At 36.4% G+C, this 17558-nt stretch overlaps 3 protein-coding genes across 3 annotated transcripts; 1 reads left to right on the top strand and 2 right to left on the bottom strand.

Moving 5' to 3' along the window:
- The first annotated feature begins 3194 nt into the window (after window positions 1-3194).
- Window positions 3195-4999, top strand: LOC141429632 (uncharacterized). The gene has a single exon (XM_074090044.1). The coding sequence runs from the start codon at window positions 3458-3460 to the stop codon at window positions 4901-4903; it is 1446 nt and encodes a 481-aa protein (XP_073946145.1). The 5' UTR covers window positions 3195-3457; the 3' UTR covers window positions 4904-4999.
- A 518-nt stretch (window positions 5000-5517) lies between these two features.
- LOC141429633 (ribokinase-like) lies at window positions 5518-7261 on the bottom strand. The gene is made up of 6 exons (XM_074090045.1): window positions 7103-7261; window positions 6886-7018; window positions 6531-6815; window positions 6334-6455; window positions 6115-6262; window positions 5518-5748 (listed from the first exon to the last, which is right to left on the bottom strand). Exons 1-6 carry the CDS (start codon window positions 7165-7167, stop codon window positions 5560-5562), a joined length of 942 nt encoding a protein of 313 aa, XP_073946146.1. The 5' UTR covers window positions 7168-7261; the 3' UTR covers window positions 5518-5559.
- A 7273-nt stretch (window positions 7262-14534) lies between these two features.
- Window positions 14535-17044, bottom strand: mRpL17 (mitochondrial ribosomal protein L17). Its single transcript, XM_074090040.1, has 2 exons — window positions 16710-17044; window positions 14535-14990 (listed from the first exon to the last, which is right to left on the bottom strand). The coding sequence occupies exons 1-2, from the start codon at window positions 16905-16907 to the stop codon at window positions 14586-14588; spliced, it is 603 nt and encodes a 200-aa protein (XP_073946141.1). The 5' UTR covers window positions 16908-17044; the 3' UTR covers window positions 14535-14585.
- Window positions 17045-17558: the final 514 nt, after the last annotated feature.

The following is a 17558-nucleotide window of genomic DNA, read 5'->3' as shown; positions in this document are numbered from 1 at the left end:
AATTTAGAGAAGAATTAATCAGGATGACAATTTTATTCAATAGTAATAATAGTAAAGTAAAAAAATAATGAGAATGTTAAACAAGATAAAGCCATCTATATCGGTGGACATTATATTTATATGCACGCATTATTTTAAACCGCCTGTGAAATTCAATCAATAAAAATAATTACAATCAGAATAAAACTATGTTCAAACAGAATTATATTAATAAGGTCACCTGAGGTAAAAGCGACTATGGGGTTATTGCGTTTATTTGAATTATCTTTTAAACAGCGTGAGTTACAACAGCTCCTGCCATCTAGTAATAGACACTTGAACTACTTGGAGAACAACCCGTAACAAAGAGGGCGTCTCGGAGAATCGTTTTCAAGATGTCGGCAATTTTAAAATTTGGTACCACACCAGAGTTTAGCAGTGCTTGAGTTAGTGCACAAAATCCATTTACATCCTCATTTTTTTAGGGTTTTGTTGTTTATTTTGTATTAAACACGATCAGTATTAGTTGGTTCACATGTCTGAATTTAAATTTTCATTAAAAATGCTACATTTTTAGAATTATTTCCATTTAAAATCTTTGCAAGTTATTTATGAAACTTTGCTAAATGCGTCAGTATTTTTGAGGTTATTGCGTCTATGCAACGCATTTACCCCAATGTCAGTGATCAATAACCGTTTTTTTTATAATGTAGTTTTAACAATTTTAACACATTTTTCATGTTAAGTAAGTATATTATTTTACCTGTAGAATGTTTCACTGACTATCGTCTAAATAATGTCACTTAATTAAACTTTTCATCTCACTCTTTTCAATCGTAAAATCTTCGTTCAATCGGTCGAATCGTAGAATATTTTTAAATAAAAAATAAAACTGCCTTAAAAACACACACAGGAACTAAAAAGCAAAAAAATATATATAAAATAATAATTGAATCGGCTACAAAAACCGACTAACTGAGAACCTCCTCTTTTTTTTAAGTAGGTTAATGAAACATCCTGCTTTACTGCTTGCTTGCAGCACCCATGCAAGTCTCGTTTTAGCGTCGGGCCAGAGACAGAAAGCTAACGAGACTTGGATTAGGTTTTACAAAATATAAAAGAAATAAATGTTAGACATAATATTCACAATACCTACGTTAGGGGCAGCCCTTACTTCGGGTGCGTCCCACGAGATATAACTACAAAATATCTAATTTCATATTAATTAATAACGTTCACAAGATATAATGAACGTTAGCTATAACAACAAAAAGTATATTTTATTAACGTATAACGCTTAAATTATATTACGTTATTTTTATATAACTTCAATTTGTATAAGATTTATATGGACTAACTTCTTTTAACATAACATACATTAGGTATATCACTCATAATATATAATAATATGTGTAAATGTTACATTATTTGGCGGCGAGCGAGCGAAGCGAGCGAGCAAGACGAAACTGTGCAGAAGCGACTTGGATAAGTTAGGTTAGGTTCAGAAGGCTACGGCGTCTTAGCCTTCGATGTTAGATTTTTTTTGTAACAGAGCGGAAAAAAATAATACTTTCTTGATTGTTTGCTTTTATCAAAGTTTTTAATGAATTATAAGGTTTACTTCTTAGTTGTTATGAACATTATACACTTTGATCGTTATATCAATTGATATTATATATAAACAACGTTATACCTAAGAAAATTAGATATTTTAAAATTATACTTTTCGTTCATTATATCCAGTGAACGTTATAATAAACGAATTCATATAAAGTGAGCGTATATATTATGAATATTATATAATAAGTTCTTATATCTCGTATTACTTACCCCCTTACTTAACAAGTAACTCAGTGAGATATTTAGCTATCACCGAGTAAAAGTATTATTTATTTCTATTAAAGAAATCAAATTTCGGCTTACGCCTTGCCAAATAGTGAAGCCAATGACGGAAAAAAAAAACAAAAGAGTATCAATAATTTTGAATTTTGTTCTTCTGTAAGCGCCCAGTTGCATACCGCGGAGGTTTGCCTTGTTACACCGTGCGGTGGTAAAGTCAAAGTCAAAGTCAAAATATCTTTATTCAATTAAGGCTATAACAAGCACTTATGAATGTCAAAAAAATCTACCACCGGTTCGGAAAAACCTCTATTGAGAAGAATCCGGCAATAAACTCAACGAGGTGTATTTTTTTTAAACAGATTTAATTACAATATTATTAAATGATATACTGAGATCTGGGCCCCAAATGTATGCAGTAATAGGTAATTTTGTATGGAGAGTGGGCCAAATTTTGTGCCGCTGAGTGTATCTATACATCACAAGTATTTAACACAACTTTATTTTTAACAAAGTAGGTTCGCTATTTGAAGGGAACGCCAATCAATCGCCAATCAATTTTGCGGATCGGAATTATTTCCAAATATCCCTGTCAATAATATAATCAATGACTATATAATGCGCCTTAGATATTAATGTCTTCTTGACAATAGATCTGAATCTTGTATCCGTTTCATTTGTAATATTTTTTGGAATTTTATTATAAAAACGTAGTATGCAACTTCCGAGAAACGACATTTTGGTTTTAGCCATTCTGTAAGATGGAACTTTAAGCTTCCCTGTGTTTCTAGTAGCCTTTGGCTTATCGACGTAAACCGACGGTACTGAAGACTGGTTTGTCCATAAATTTCAGATCAGACTTATCTGTTCGCGATAGTTAATCCTAACCTAATACGGGAACACGGCCGAGGCCACTTGGCGGCATGACTTGATTAGTTAGTACGGGGTACGGGGGGTGGTAACAAGCCGCCGCGGAAACCCACCACCAGAAACAAGTTGCTCATATGGCGTTACTCAGGAGATAGTGTGGATAACTCTAGCATAGGAGATAGAATGTGAACAGTATATTCCCCCTTATTCATTAATTATACATATTTGGTTACTCCTTAAAAACTTTATGGTATAGTGTCAAACGTAAAGAAAAGAGCTAAGTATTAAAAATGATATTATGATTTTACGAAACTTGTATCATAATCATTAATTAATATATTTTATATTATCTTTCTGTACCAATTTGAAAAGGATTAAATTAAAAATGCAAGTATATACAACATTATTTTACCGAATAAGCATCATTGGCAATCGTTGATGGAAAAATGTCGATACATACAGTCTCACCATGTTGACATCACTAGACAGACGCCATTTTTGCTTGGATCTGTGTGTCGTCAGTTGGGAATTTATGAAAATAGTGATCGTCGCATGAAATTAATTCAGTAATTGTTGTATTTTGTATCTATATCAAGACTTAAATGAAGGATTATAGCATAACCATTGTGCAGAATTTTATTGTAAGTGGCTTAGCTGCTTAGTTGTGAATATATCGTGTGCGCGGGAAATGTGTCTGTGTTCAATGCCTTTCCTTGCAATCAAACTTACTTAATATTTATGTGATTTGTTATCAAAAGTATCCTGGACAATGATTTCCCAGAGAGTACGAGGAAGACCAAGACCTTTTAAAATGACCAAAAACGTAGAACGTTTATACAAAGAAGGAAAATGTCGAGACTGTACAGTGGTGATTACTCGAATGGACTTTGCCAAGATTTTGGGCAAGTTTACTAAGGTTAAAATTCAATATGAAAGCAATTCCACTCCGAAAACGAAAAAAACTGAAGATACTTCTTTAAATTCGACGAACAAATTGAAAAAGAACGAGAATGGTTTGGTGCTTATTCATAGTAATGCATACAATCAACACGCAGCCGTAGAGTCCCTAAACTCTAATAAACTCAAGAATAATAAACAACCTCCACGTACAGCCTCTCCCCGTCAAAATAGTAATATATTGAAAGAAAACAATAGGTTAAAAAAAACGCCCATTGTCAAAGACAAAAACTCCAATTACAATCAAAAAAATCATCAAGTTCTTAATTCTAACCTAAAACGATATGGCATTATCTTTATCAATCCTAATGTCAGCAGTAAGAATGACATAAGAAATAAGACAATCTTACAAGATTTATTGCCCAATATCAATAAAAGTATACTGCCTACCGAAGAATGGGCAATAGACTACTTCCCCAAGAGTGAGGAGCCTAAAGAAGATAAAGTGTATGACCGCATTGCAGCAGAGTTAGAAGACCTAATGTTTAATGAAAAACCCTCAAATACCAGAGAGAAAACTGAAGTGCCTGTAAGCAAGGTTGATGACTTTCCTTCTATAATGGATATCCTTAATGATAGCACACCAGAAAGTGTTGAGAAGCCAAATGATCAAAGTAGTGCTGTAGTGTGTAAGTCTGATTTAGAGTCGTGTGATGTAGAAGCTATGTTACTTGGTAAAAGCAACTCTGAGAGTAAAGCACCTGAATCAATTTCCATGGATGTTGATGGCATGGCTAGTCTAATAGGTGGCTCACTAGATGCCATCCAAGACTCTGGTAAATGTGGAGAAAATGAAAGCAAGCAAGATGGCAGTGAAAAGAGTTGTATTGATAATCTAGGTAGTCCCTCGGTTCTTGATGAAGCCTTACAAAAAGGCATAGAGGAACATTTACCCTTTCATAATCAACAAAGAGAATGCTCGACTACTGAAAGTGAAGTTGTAAATGAAACATCTAATAAAATTGAAAATCCTACACCTATGGATACAGATGTTCATGCAGAATCTAAAAACGCATGTGGGAGTGATTCTGTTGTGCCCAAGACTGAAGTTACACATGTAATATTTAAACAAACTAAAGATGGCAAATGTTACAGATGTGTGACATGTCCAAGAAACCTAAAATACAGCATTGAATTAGATGGTAAGGCTGTAGAGTTCATCGGAGCACCCCAGTTTATTTCCAGTTTGGATGATCTTGAAATTTTGTTACAGATTGTAAATGAAACTCATCTCGAAAGTCTTTATGTATTGCATTAAATTATTAAATAAAACAATTTCTTTTTCTTTATAATCACAGACCAAATGAAATACTGTAGAGACAATTTTTCAATGATTAATTCTATAGAGGAGGTCTTTTAACCATTTAATTTTACTGTTTAGCTGTGTAGGTATTCAACTCTTCGTTGCCTATATAACAATATGTATATTCCAAGCACTCCCTCAATTTCTATGTAACATTTATTATGTACCTTTATAAGGGTTAAATTATTGTTAATTATGCTCATAAAAATTCTTGCTGTACTTGAACGATATATATTATTATATTAATCTTATAGTGCTAAATCACTGACACTTAAAAACATAGTTCCAGATATTATTATTGTTGGCAGTCAGAGGATGGTTTAAATATATGTATATTTATAAATTGTGTTTCAATTTGCACACAGCAATTGTTCAGACAATGTCATTTAATTTTGTATCACGCTAAACATAGAGCTATGAGTATCTAGCCATAAGTTCATAGAATAATTAGAATATTGTATCTTAGTATTGTAAATTGAACTAAAATGACATGTCTGAGAGATAATGGATTAAATTTCTGTTATAGCCTTTAAAGGTATGTTCATATTAAATATAAGAAACCTGGATGGTTAAAGTTTGTATATAAGAGTTTTATTCATCTCATTAAAGTATCACAGTTTTCTAAATTCATATTGCTTGTTAAAAGCATCAAATTTTTTAGGATAGCTTGTCTGGGTGCCTTCCTTTGTGACAGATGTTGATGCCACTTCACAAGCAGCACCAATAATTTGATGAAGTGGAAGGTCCTTACGTTCCACCAAAAAAGTTGCCAAGGCTCCTACAAAGGCATCCCCAGCACCCTAAAAATAAAAAAATAGTCAGAGGCAGATAGTTTCACATTAAGTGTAAATAAATTTATGTTCAAAAGTTTGCTGAATATATCAATACCAAATTTCAAGTCATTCCAGCAACAGTGGGTAAAAGTTGCAAGATTTGTCATGGACGGAATGGAACATGGATGGAAGTTAAGTTTTGTGAAAATTATTATTAACACACCATTTTTCTCAATGGCACTCTGTCATGATTTTTATGCCAAATTTTAAATTAATCTGGCTATTGGGAGTGGGTATAAATTGAATTCCAAGATTGTTTACATAATTCTTCCAAGTGAATGTTTTATAAAAGGTGTCATAAAAGCTTGCAAAAAAAAGTATTTTTGGCCTTACTGTAGTGTCCACTGGTTTAACAGATTTGCAGGGCACATGAATTGGCTGTTGATCACTAGATAAATATACAGCTCCTTTTTCTCCAAGAGTTATGATAACTGTCTCACATCCAGTATGAAGTAGCTTGGTCAATACTTCCACAATATTACTAAAAATAAAAAAATATCATCAAAATGTATCTTGGAATGACAATAATTTTACATTTCTATGTTAACTTACGACATAGTCACTTCCATGCCACTAACTAATGCTGCTTCACCCTCATTTACACAAAGTATACTACAGTAAGGTAGTATTTTTTGGATATCTGACCTACCAGGAGCTGCATTAAGAAGCTTCACCTAGAAATAAAATATGCCACTGTTAGAATATTTACTGCACATCATATTTAACAATAAATATATTTTACCACTTACACCTTTGTTTAATTTAAATGCTGCAAGAGTGGTCTCGAATGGGGTCTCTAGTTGACCAATTAAAACATCTGCATTCTTGATTAGTTCTGCTGATGTATGCACATCAGATATTTCCAACAAGTTGTTAGCACCAGTAACAATCACTATTTGATTTTCGCCATTATCAGCTACCGTTATTTGTGCTATGCCAGTAGATGCATTTGGTGTGATATAGAAATGAGACACATCCACTCCTACAATTTTTAAGTATTCCTTATATTTCATTCCCCATTGGTCATCTCCAGCCTGCAATATTTTAAAAAGAACATTAGCATGTTCAGAGGTTTTCCAACTAAACTTTTACTTCTGTCCTTACTCTAGCTATCATGTATGTGTTTCCACCAAGTTTAGCTGATGCCACACATTGATTGGCTCCTTTTCCTCCAAAACTAGTCATGAATTTTGTCCCATGAAGAGTTTCACCAGGCATGGGTAGTCTCGGTGCAAAACTAAAATATGTGGAGTTATTTTGTTACGTAATACAGAGTGGAGAATATAATGCGCGATGTAAAAGAATAAGTATAATAACTTACGTTGTAAAATCAACACTACATGATCCAATAACAACTATTGACGAAGTCTGAGAGTTTTGTGACATATTTGTATTCGGTTAGCTTTTTATAAGGTGCTAGTGAAAAAATTGTGATTGTAGCAGCGGTTACTTGAAGAATGGTAAGGAGCGGAATAATTAATAATCAACTTTTCTCATAGTTATTAAATTGAGTGAGTATTAGGGCCTATGCACACCCTTTATTTTTTTAGACGACGCTCTGATAGAATGCGCGCATAAACGTGCTCGATTTAGTCAGTTTTGTACTCGTCGTCTGAACCTGAAAAATAAAATACACTGCGTGCATAGACCCTTACGCAACTCTTGATATGATAACAGCTGATAAGATCAATGTAACAGTCAACTCAAAATTCAAAACATAACCTTAAAGACGAGTTTGTTTAAGCAACTGTTTATTTTCAATGATATTGTAGAGATAGCTGTCAAATTCTTAAAAATAAGTGTTGGTTATTGTATGATCAATTATGATGAGATGAGTGATTTTATTTAGCAAAGTATGTGTACCTAAAATTACATAAAACCACTATTAATAGCGTAAGACAGCTACGTCTGTGCGACACATATCATACATTTTCATGTATTTGCATGCAGACCCACATGCAATGAGGGCTATCGTTTTTTGTCTTTCTAGATGGCGCCACTGTTGCGTGAGGTTTTAAGTGTGGCTTTCAAAGTCTGTTATTACGGGCGTGAAAACAAAGTTTAGATTAAAATCATATTTAATACACCTTAAAACCGTACCATAAAATTATCGAGCAACCACAGTGTTGCGTAGTCCCGTTTTGTTCGGAAAAAAAGGGAGGACAAAAGTTTCCTAAAGACAAAACTATCTCCAAACACAGAGACATTAATTGCCCCGTAACGCATAATTGCCATAATTAATTTCAGGTAATGCAAAATTTTCACAAAATTATTCTAATTAAGTATAAATAAACCCGCGTAGCTCACCCAAAAACTATGAGATTTGACATTTCGGAGACCTCACGCTACACTAGCGCCTCTAGCGGCGAATTCATACGCGATAGCCCTCATTGAATCACAGTATACTTACTTAGAATGTCTTGTATGTAAGTATACTTAATAGTGTCTATCCATTGTGATGTGACCTGTAACGAGTTTCGATACTGGAATGAGTTTGGGACCGGCGGGTACACTATACTCCGTTTAGTTTAAGGGAAAACACAAATCGAGACACGTTTCTCGGTATTGCGATCACACGGACGTATTTACATGCATGTATATGGAAGCCTTCACACAGAACGCGGGCGCGGGCGCGGGTCGTGCGTTTCCGCGCCCGTCGGGTCGTCACAAAGAGCGCGGCCGAGCGCAGAGTTACCAAGAGTTAAAAATTTTAAAACTTTCTTAAGTTAAAAACCCCTAAAATTGCTAAATAAATTGGAAATCCCCCTAAAACATGTTAGTATAGGTAGTGCCACAAGAATTAAAGTGAATGATTACACACACAGCAACATGTCGTATAATGACATCAGGCAGGATTGTAAGTTTGATATACTTATCATCCAGATTTTTTTTTAATTTTCCACCCACCGGCTTACTTACATACAAAAAATCTCTACTTTACGTCTATGGGAGGTACCCACAAAATTTTTTTTTTTAATTTTTCATTGTACAAGTATCATTTTGTCGGATAGTTTCATTATATATCCGTGCAAAATTACAGCTTTCTAGCATTGATAGTCCCTGAGCAAAGCCGCGGACGGACAGACAGACAGACAGACATGGCGAAACTATACGGGTTCCGTTTTTGAACTATGGTCCAGACGATTACATTTGCTTTTGTGATGGCAGCGACATTGGATTTGATTTTTTTCGTGTGAAGATTCTATTTTTCGAGCCTTTTCATTTGATACCCATATGGAACCGACTGAAAAGAAATACACACTAGGCTATTTTCGATGGAAGCTATATTGGATAAAACATATATATGTTAATATAACCTAACTACTATACCACATTTTAGCATGCGTTGCTGCAGGTAATGCAAAATCTTATTAGGTTCAACAGGTTAATACGTATAAAAATATTTTTTTAAGAAGAAAGTAAACCGACTCCAAAAAAAATAACAAAAAATGGAACCGACCGCAAAATCCTTGAAAGCTCGAAGTCGGTGACTCAGCACGAGCCAGCAGGTATGGAACAATAGTCGTCTACCTCACGATCCTGCTGGGTCATGCTGAGTCATCAAATTTGACTGGCTAGATCGGGTTACCCCAGGCCCAATAATTTTGTATTTTTATTTTTTTTTATCAAGAAATAATGTGAAATATAAGAAATACAAAATAAATATAAAAAGCAAAACTTCCCAACAATCCTTAAAAATACCCCATCCCAGTTATTTACCCCCTAAATTTGAGGGGAAAACCCCTAATTTGGCAGCCGTGCCGAGCGGCAAATGGCCGGTGTTTGTATCGCGCCGCCGCTTTGACACGCGCCGCCTCTGTCAAAGGATGCCGCGTGCGATTTATGGCTTTACCTTCGCACGCGGCGTCCTTTGACAGGTAGGGTTGCAACGATATATCGAATCAGTATTGATATATTAGCATTGCCTATCTACAGTGTGTTACTGGGCTACCGGCACCCAGGCTTTTTTTTTAAGGGAAGTTAAAGTAACGTATTTGGTAACTTAACCATTACATAAATTTAAATAATAAAGTAAAATCCACACTGTTAACTTTCTAATAAAAATATAATTGTCAGCCATGTACAGCTAATTAAATTGACAAGTACTATATATAAGTAAATATTATAAATGCGAAAGTTTGTGTGCGTGTGTGTGTGTGTGTGTGTGTGTGTTTGTTTGTTACTCCTTCACACTAAAACGGCATTTGAATGAAATTTTGGTACGTAGATAGCTGGAATAACATAAAGGCTACTTTTACAACCTTTATTTAGTTTCACATGTCCCGTTGTCTGTCTGTCCGTCTGTAGTCAAATTCTGCAAGTATATTTTGACCACTTCCAGTAGTCAGATTGACTTGAAATTTGGAATACTTATGTAAATTGTGTAACAATACAATAATCTGGTAGTGACAGGGCACTGGCGGTCTGAAAGGTTGGGTTACGTGAAAAAAAAATTGATAACTAATTTGATAAATATTATAATTAATTAATGACATATCGTGTAGGTACATTCAACGTAATAAATAAGTGATCACTTTTGTACCTTGGCACTTTAACGTCATGTTTGATAAGCCATACGAAATTGTGTAACGACTGAAAGCGACAAGGTACCTATACCTAAAAAGTGATCACTTATTTATGACGTTGACTGTCGAACAACATACATAATATAAAAAAACACTTACTTTAATCCCATCCCACTAATATTATGAATGCGAAAGTTTGTAAGTCTGTTTCTTTATTACTTCATCAGCCATCATCATGTCAAAATCGCTGAACCGATTTAGATGAAATTCGGTATACAATGTATCCCGCAGAAACTATACAAATTTTCCGGATAAAAACTATCCTATGTCCATCTCTGTGACTACAACTATATGTATACCAAATTTCATCTAAATCGGTTCAGTGGTTTAGACGTGATGAAGTAATAAACAAGAACCGGCCAAGAGAGCGTGTCGGTTTTTTTATTTCAATTATTTATGCTGGCTCGTGCTGAGGCACCGACTTCGAGCTAATAGTACACCTAGGAAAATATTTGAAGGTTTTGTAGTCGGTTCCATTTATTGTTATTTTTTTTTATTTTTTGGAGTCGTATTTACTTTTTTGTTAACCACATATATCTCGCGGCACTGTATAATTGCCTGAAGCCATGAAGTAAGGGACGAGTTCGGGGTAGACGGCCGAGTCGTAGACGAGGCCGGATAAAACGAGTTCAGCAATCCCTTTCTGGCCGAGGCTTGTATAGTGCTTTTCTCAAACAATGTGAGGAAATATTTCATCCATCCATCCATCCATCCATCCATCCATCGCATCGCTTCGCATCGCATCGCTTCGCATCGCTTCGCATCGCATCGCTTCGCATCGCTTCGCATCGCTTCGCATCGCTTCGCATCGCTTCGCATCGCTTCGCATCGCTTCGCATCGCTTCGCATCGCTTCGCATCGCTTCGCATCGCTTCGCATCGCTTCGCATCGTTCGCATCGCTTCGCATCGCTTCGCATCGCTTCGCATCGCTCGCATCGCTTCGCATCGCTTCGCATCGCTTCGCATCGCTTCGCATCGCTTCGCATCGCTTCGCATCGCTTCGCATCGCTTCGCATCGCTTCGCATCGCTTCGCATCGCTTCGCATCGCTTCGCATCGCTTCGCATCGCTTGGCATCGCTTCGCATCGCTTGGCATCGCTTCGCATCGCTTCGCATCGCTTCGCATCGCTTGGCATCGCTTCGCATCGCTTCGCATCGCTTCGCATCGCTTCGCATCGCTTCGCATCGCTTCGCATCGCTTCGCATCGCTTCGCATCGCTTCGCATCGCATCGCTTCGCATCGCTTCGCATCGCATCGCATCGCATCGCTTCGCATCGCTTCGCATCGCTTCGCATCGCTTCGCATCGTATCGCATCGCATCGCTTCGCATCGCATCGCTTCGCTTCGCATCGCTTCGCTTCGCATCGCATCGCATCGCATCGCATCGCATCGCTTCGCATCGCTTGGCATCGCTTGGCATCGCTTGGCATCGCTTGGCATCGCTTGGCATCGCTTGGCATAGCTTGGCATCGCTTGGCATCGCTTGGCATCGCGTGGCATCGCTTGGCATCGCTTGGCATCGCTTGGCATCGCTTGGCATCGCTTCGCATCGCATCGCATCGCTTCGCATCGTATCCCATCGCTTCGCATCGCATCGCATCGCAGTATCGCAAATGCTTATAGAGTAGTGGTGGTTGGCTGTTCGTAATTTTTCCTTTGTCAGTTTAATGTTAGTAAGTAAATTAAAAGTTAGAGCAGCGGACAATAATGGATTTTCATACATACTTCATGGCCTAGGCCAAGAAGTTATGTAGAGAGGTGGTAGGGAGCCATAAATGAGAAACTTCATGTCTCCATTTCGTGACATTAACGCATACATTTCCGAGCATGTTTGAGAAAATAAAATTATTCTTATTCTTATTATTGGTTCTAGAACTGTTTTCATTTGTACTCCAAAAGTCGCCAGATAAACCATTTTTTTAATCAAAACTTTTTTTTGGTCGCTAAGATTTAAGCAAAAGCCGTCACTTCTAGGGATAAAGTCACTAAACTGGCAACATTGATAGCCGCCGCGGGCCCGTCGCGGGTCCGACCCGCGCTCTGTGTGAATACAACGAACCGCGCGGCTCCCGCGGCGGACACGACCCGACCCGCGCCCGCTCTCTGTGTGTGTTGCCCTTTAAGGTTTGAATTAACGGTCAAATCGTAACACACGTTTCTCGGTATTTCGATCACAAACGGACTACAAATACCTACATGTACCTAGGAACATTTATTAGCGGTATTCATTCATTGTTTTTTGTTTTTATGTTTCCTGTACTGCTTACTGTGTTGGTGTGCAATAAAGAGTTATTGTATTGTATTGTATTGTATGTTTTTATCATAGAAGTTAGCACAATTTTAAATAGTTTCGTTGTTTCATTTAAAAACGTGTGCAAATTTTTAAATAAATGGAGTATAGTCAAGCAAGGTTCTATCTTATACATACGTAATACGGGCTGCTAATGCCACTAATGATTGCGCTTGCGCTACACACTCGACGAGTGGCATGAGACGTGGCGAAGGAATTGGGCAGAGCAGTTTCGCTAGTCCATGCACGTTGCAAGTAAGATCATTCATTATCATAGTACAATATATATATATATATGACATGATAATAATATATATACTATGATAATGATATATATATAAGTTGTACTATTACTTATTCTGTGATATAAGCTAAAGCAGTATGGAAAGTACGAACAAATCGATCGAAACGAACACACTCACGCAAACGCGCGCTCTACACGGCCCCGAAGGGGGTCTCGCGGTACAGCAGCAGGGCTTCTACGAAACTTGAAGTTCGTATCGTACCGTCCCTCTCGCTCTCGTATTAAATAGTATAAGTGTCAGAGGGACCGCACGACACGAATTTTTGAGTTTCATAGTAGCCCGCAGTCGCGGGCTCAGATCAAATAATCAAATTTAATCTGAGGTCGCGGGTAACACGTCGAGCGAGACGAGTAGTGGCCGCGTTGCGTTGTTTCGTTGTTTCAATGAGGGCTATCGTTTTTAGGGTTTCGTACCCAAAGGGTGCCAACGGAACGGTCTGTCTGTCTGTCTGTCCGTCTGTCACAGGGCTCTATCTCTTGAGCCGTAATAGCTAGGCACTTGAAATTTTCACAGGTAATGTATTACAGTGGCCGCAACAACAACAAATACTAAAAATAAAATAAAGTTACAAATTAAAGGGAGTCGTCATACAAGAAACGTGTTTCATTCAACGGTTTTTGATTGCTAGGCTGCCAAGATGACGGCCGTCAGTTGCTAGGGGCAACGCCCGTGACCCTATGTTGTTTAATGTTTAATTACTTATTAATTTGCGATTTTATAAAACCTTCGATAATTATAATAATTGTCTCTAAGACCGTGGTTTATTTTTTTGTTCAGCATTAAGACTAAATAACAATTTATGATCCACAAACCTCCGACACTCAATAAAGCACTCGCAGCCGCTGTATTTAATGTTTTTTACACTAAAAAATGTCCGTGTTATAATTCATATTAAGTAACACTATTTATTTACAAGGTCAAAATTTAAAATCAGGTTAAGATTTATTCACTAATTTATAATAAGTACGCGCCGTTCGGCCGAATTACTGCGTTCAGCCAATTTTTTTTTTTTGGCGCATGGCAAGAGTCTAAAGCGCTATTCAGCCTCCGACAGGGCGCCATCGCGCCAGCCAATGAGGATGAGAATTTAAAATTGTTCTTTATTCACAATACTTGCACCTTTACCTTCTGTTCTCTTTATATTTTGTTGTCATGACGGATCATGCATGACCAAAGAGTATAGAAATCATGATATATTTATTAGTAACAAAATAACATGATATTTTTGGTCATCGTTCATCCACCATTACCTCTCATATTTCGTTTTCTAGATTTTTTTTACCATTTACAACGGCAAAAACTACTAGACACTGGCAAAATTGTCCTCCGACGGACAGAGCCATATTTTTTTAAAGAAATTGTTGGAATTGTTGTTGTCAACAACATGATTTTACATCGATGTAACAATAGAGCTGTATATCCAAAAAATAATTTAAATAATATGATATTATGGCATCCTACGAACATTTAAGATACTCAAATAACCGTTTACAGATTTTGCTAGTGCTGCACTCTGGTGGCAGAAAATTGCAGTAATATTCCCTATTCAGGTTTTTTAAATAAAAAAATGTTACTGCTACAATATTTACTAAATAATACAATATAATATATCCACAAGAACTTAATTTTTATCATTACTTTCAAGTACTGCCTCTGCTTTGGTGCCTGCTTCTTTGTCTTCTGCTTTGCCCATCTTCTCTGCCATTTCCAAATATTTGGACTGTCTGTAATCATATTTGGCGGCGTCTAGCAAAATATTTTGGATCAGTTGTCTGTTACTAGCTTGTTTGTTGGTCAGACTGGGATATGGGTTACCACGGAGCTCTAACACTGCTTTTTCTTGATTGCGGGTGTTCATTGCTCTTGGTGCTTTGTGCATTCTGGTGTAAGACTTGTCAAAGTTCTCGTATCTTGGTACAAGGACTTTGAATAGTTTGTGAACAAGTTCCTTTTCGAGAAGCCAGTAGTCAGCTATATCCATGGTAGGCTTGTGGCAGTCTCCATGTCTTATTGCTTCTGATATGAGCTGTAACAAAAAGGTACTCTGGTTAGGGTTGCTATACATGTTAGGAATTTATACCTGACTTATTGGAAATTCATCTTCAATACACATCTAAAAGTACTTATATACTTTTTTTATTTTATTAAATACCTACTTAAAAACAGAACTAACTTAATCTAAAAAACGGGCCAAGAGCGTGTCGGACACGCCCGAAATAGGGTTCCGTAGAAATTACGAAAAAATTAAGTATGTATGTATGTAAGTTCCCAATCCGCACTGGGCCCGCGTGGGAACTACGGCCCAAGCCCTCTTGTTCTGAGAGGAGGCCTGTGCCCAGCAGTGGGACGTATATAGGCTGGGATGATGATGATGATGATGATGTATGTAAACTCTTTATTGCACATAAAAATAAAAATACAAATACACAGAGAGGAGAACAAAGGCGAGCTTATCCCTAAGAAGGGATCTCTTCCAGCTAACCTAATGAAGAGAAGACAATTTATTATAAAGAGGATAAGCAGACAGGTAAAATTATGTAATATTTTTCTAAGAATTTCGTATTTTGTACGGAATATTCCAAGTTTAGGTATATTTTATACCTTAGGCTGCTATTTACTCTTGAACTAGTAATAATTCTCAAGAAAACTTAACTGTTATAGTTTTTCTTGTAAGTTATAGTAGTATACTTACTACCATTCTGAATTTTTTCAAATTTTTCGTTAGAGGGGGGCGTTTCAAGTTTTTTCAAATTAGAGGGGGGGGGACGCTCGATTTCAATGAAAATTTGCACTTTAAAGTTAAATACTTTGCAAACAAATCACTGAACCGAAAAATCATTTTAGCAAACCGCTAATGGTTTTAAAAGACCTATCCAACAATACCCCACACTACAATATTGGATAAGAAAATAAAAGCACCCCCACTTTACACCTATGGGAGGTACACTAAAAAAATTTTTTTTGTATTTTTTATTGTACCATTTTGTCCGCATACTTTACATAATATTTGTGCAAAATTACAGCTTTCTAGCATTGATAGTCCCTGAACAAAGCCATGGACAGACAGATAGACATACAGACATAGCGAAACTATAAGGGTTCCGTTTTTGCCATTTTGGCTATGGAACCCTAAAAGCCCCTATATCATTGTCTCCAAGATGCTGGCAGGAATTCGTCATTAAAAGGGATGGCAATTCATTGAAAGTAATAGCTGCCAGGCCTTTGGTTTCCATTAGTGTTGACCAGGTGCTTTTGCACTTCTTTGATTTGTTTGTGTATACTGGGACTTCATGGACTCAAAACCGATAGCAACAAAATTGTTGGTTGATCCGAAACCTGAGCATTTAATTACTTTTGGCTGACTACAGATTTGCCAGCTTTAGCATGTAAGTACATATATATATAGTTTCAGTTGATCTTGACTATATCAGTAGCCACAGAATCAACTGAAAGGCAAAATTAACATATGTATTTTTGGTTGAATGACAATCTGCAAATATAAGTTTTTAATAAAATAGCAACTGAAATAAATTTAATTAACAACAATAACAATTTTGCACTAGATCCACTAAACTTACGATTGCTAAAGTGATCAATGGACAAAGTAATGAAAAAAAAATAGTAAAAAAGGGTTCGGTTTTATTTAGCAAACATTGTGAGTCCATTAAAGTGAAAATAGCCGTCACAAATATAGACTGCTCTAAAAACCTTAGAACTGGATAAATGATTTACAACACAGATTTACCCTTTCAGCATACTGTCTAGCTTCATCGGCTCTGTTAGAATTCAGTTCAATTCGTTCATGTTTTATTAAACCGGTAACAGTTTTACGTAATTTGTCCAATCTCCCTTGTGGACCCTGGATATTTCTTAGTTTCCGCGGTTGGGGAGGAACTTTTATCCGTAACTTAGAAACTAATTTCGCAACTTCCGCTTGATTCATTTTAATTAATTTTTATATCAAGAAGAATAACAAAACCTTAATTTATGAATACACAAATTTCAGTGCTCAATTTTTTAAGGTTATCCTTCAACTTCAACCGAAGACCTTGCTCGTGCTCGAGTATCCTATGCTGTCAGCTGTCAGTAATGTCATGTTTGCATCGCACGATAACACGCCGACATCATCTCATCATACGTTAGTATCTCTTAGTAGTCTGTGATCTCATCATCAAAAAATTCACTTCACATATGCACATCGATTTGACTTGTAAAGGATTTGTAGCATTCGAACATGGCGGATCTAGACGATATATAATTGACAAGATTTCATTTTTTTAACACCAAAGTTTTGCCTCCTGAATATGGGAAAATATTTATTATAATTTATTTCTCCATATTTAAAAAAATACAAAAAAAAATAATAATATCTGAATTTGCCAACACTACCACAGAATAGATATGATTCCTTTGCCTTTTTCACCAGAAAAAGGAGCTCTCGTAATTTTGACAACTTCTACGTCAGATTTCCGTGACCTTTTTTTTAATAGAGACAAGACAAAAGTAATGGATCTATTATGTAGTAGTTTTGGAGTTATGCCCTTAATTAATAATCGTAGCAAATTTAAAAATATAAGCGTCTTTCTCTTTCCAA

This window comes from Choristoneura fumiferana, chromosome 7 (genome assembly GCF_025370935.1).
Source record: "Choristoneura fumiferana chromosome 7, NRCan_CFum_1, whole genome shotgun sequence".
In the NCBI taxonomy this organism is placed as follows: Eukaryota; Metazoa; Arthropoda; class Insecta; order Lepidoptera; family Tortricidae; genus Choristoneura; species Choristoneura fumiferana.
Note: the sequence above shows the minus strand (reverse complement) of the source record. Positions and strands in the feature narration are given on the sequence as shown.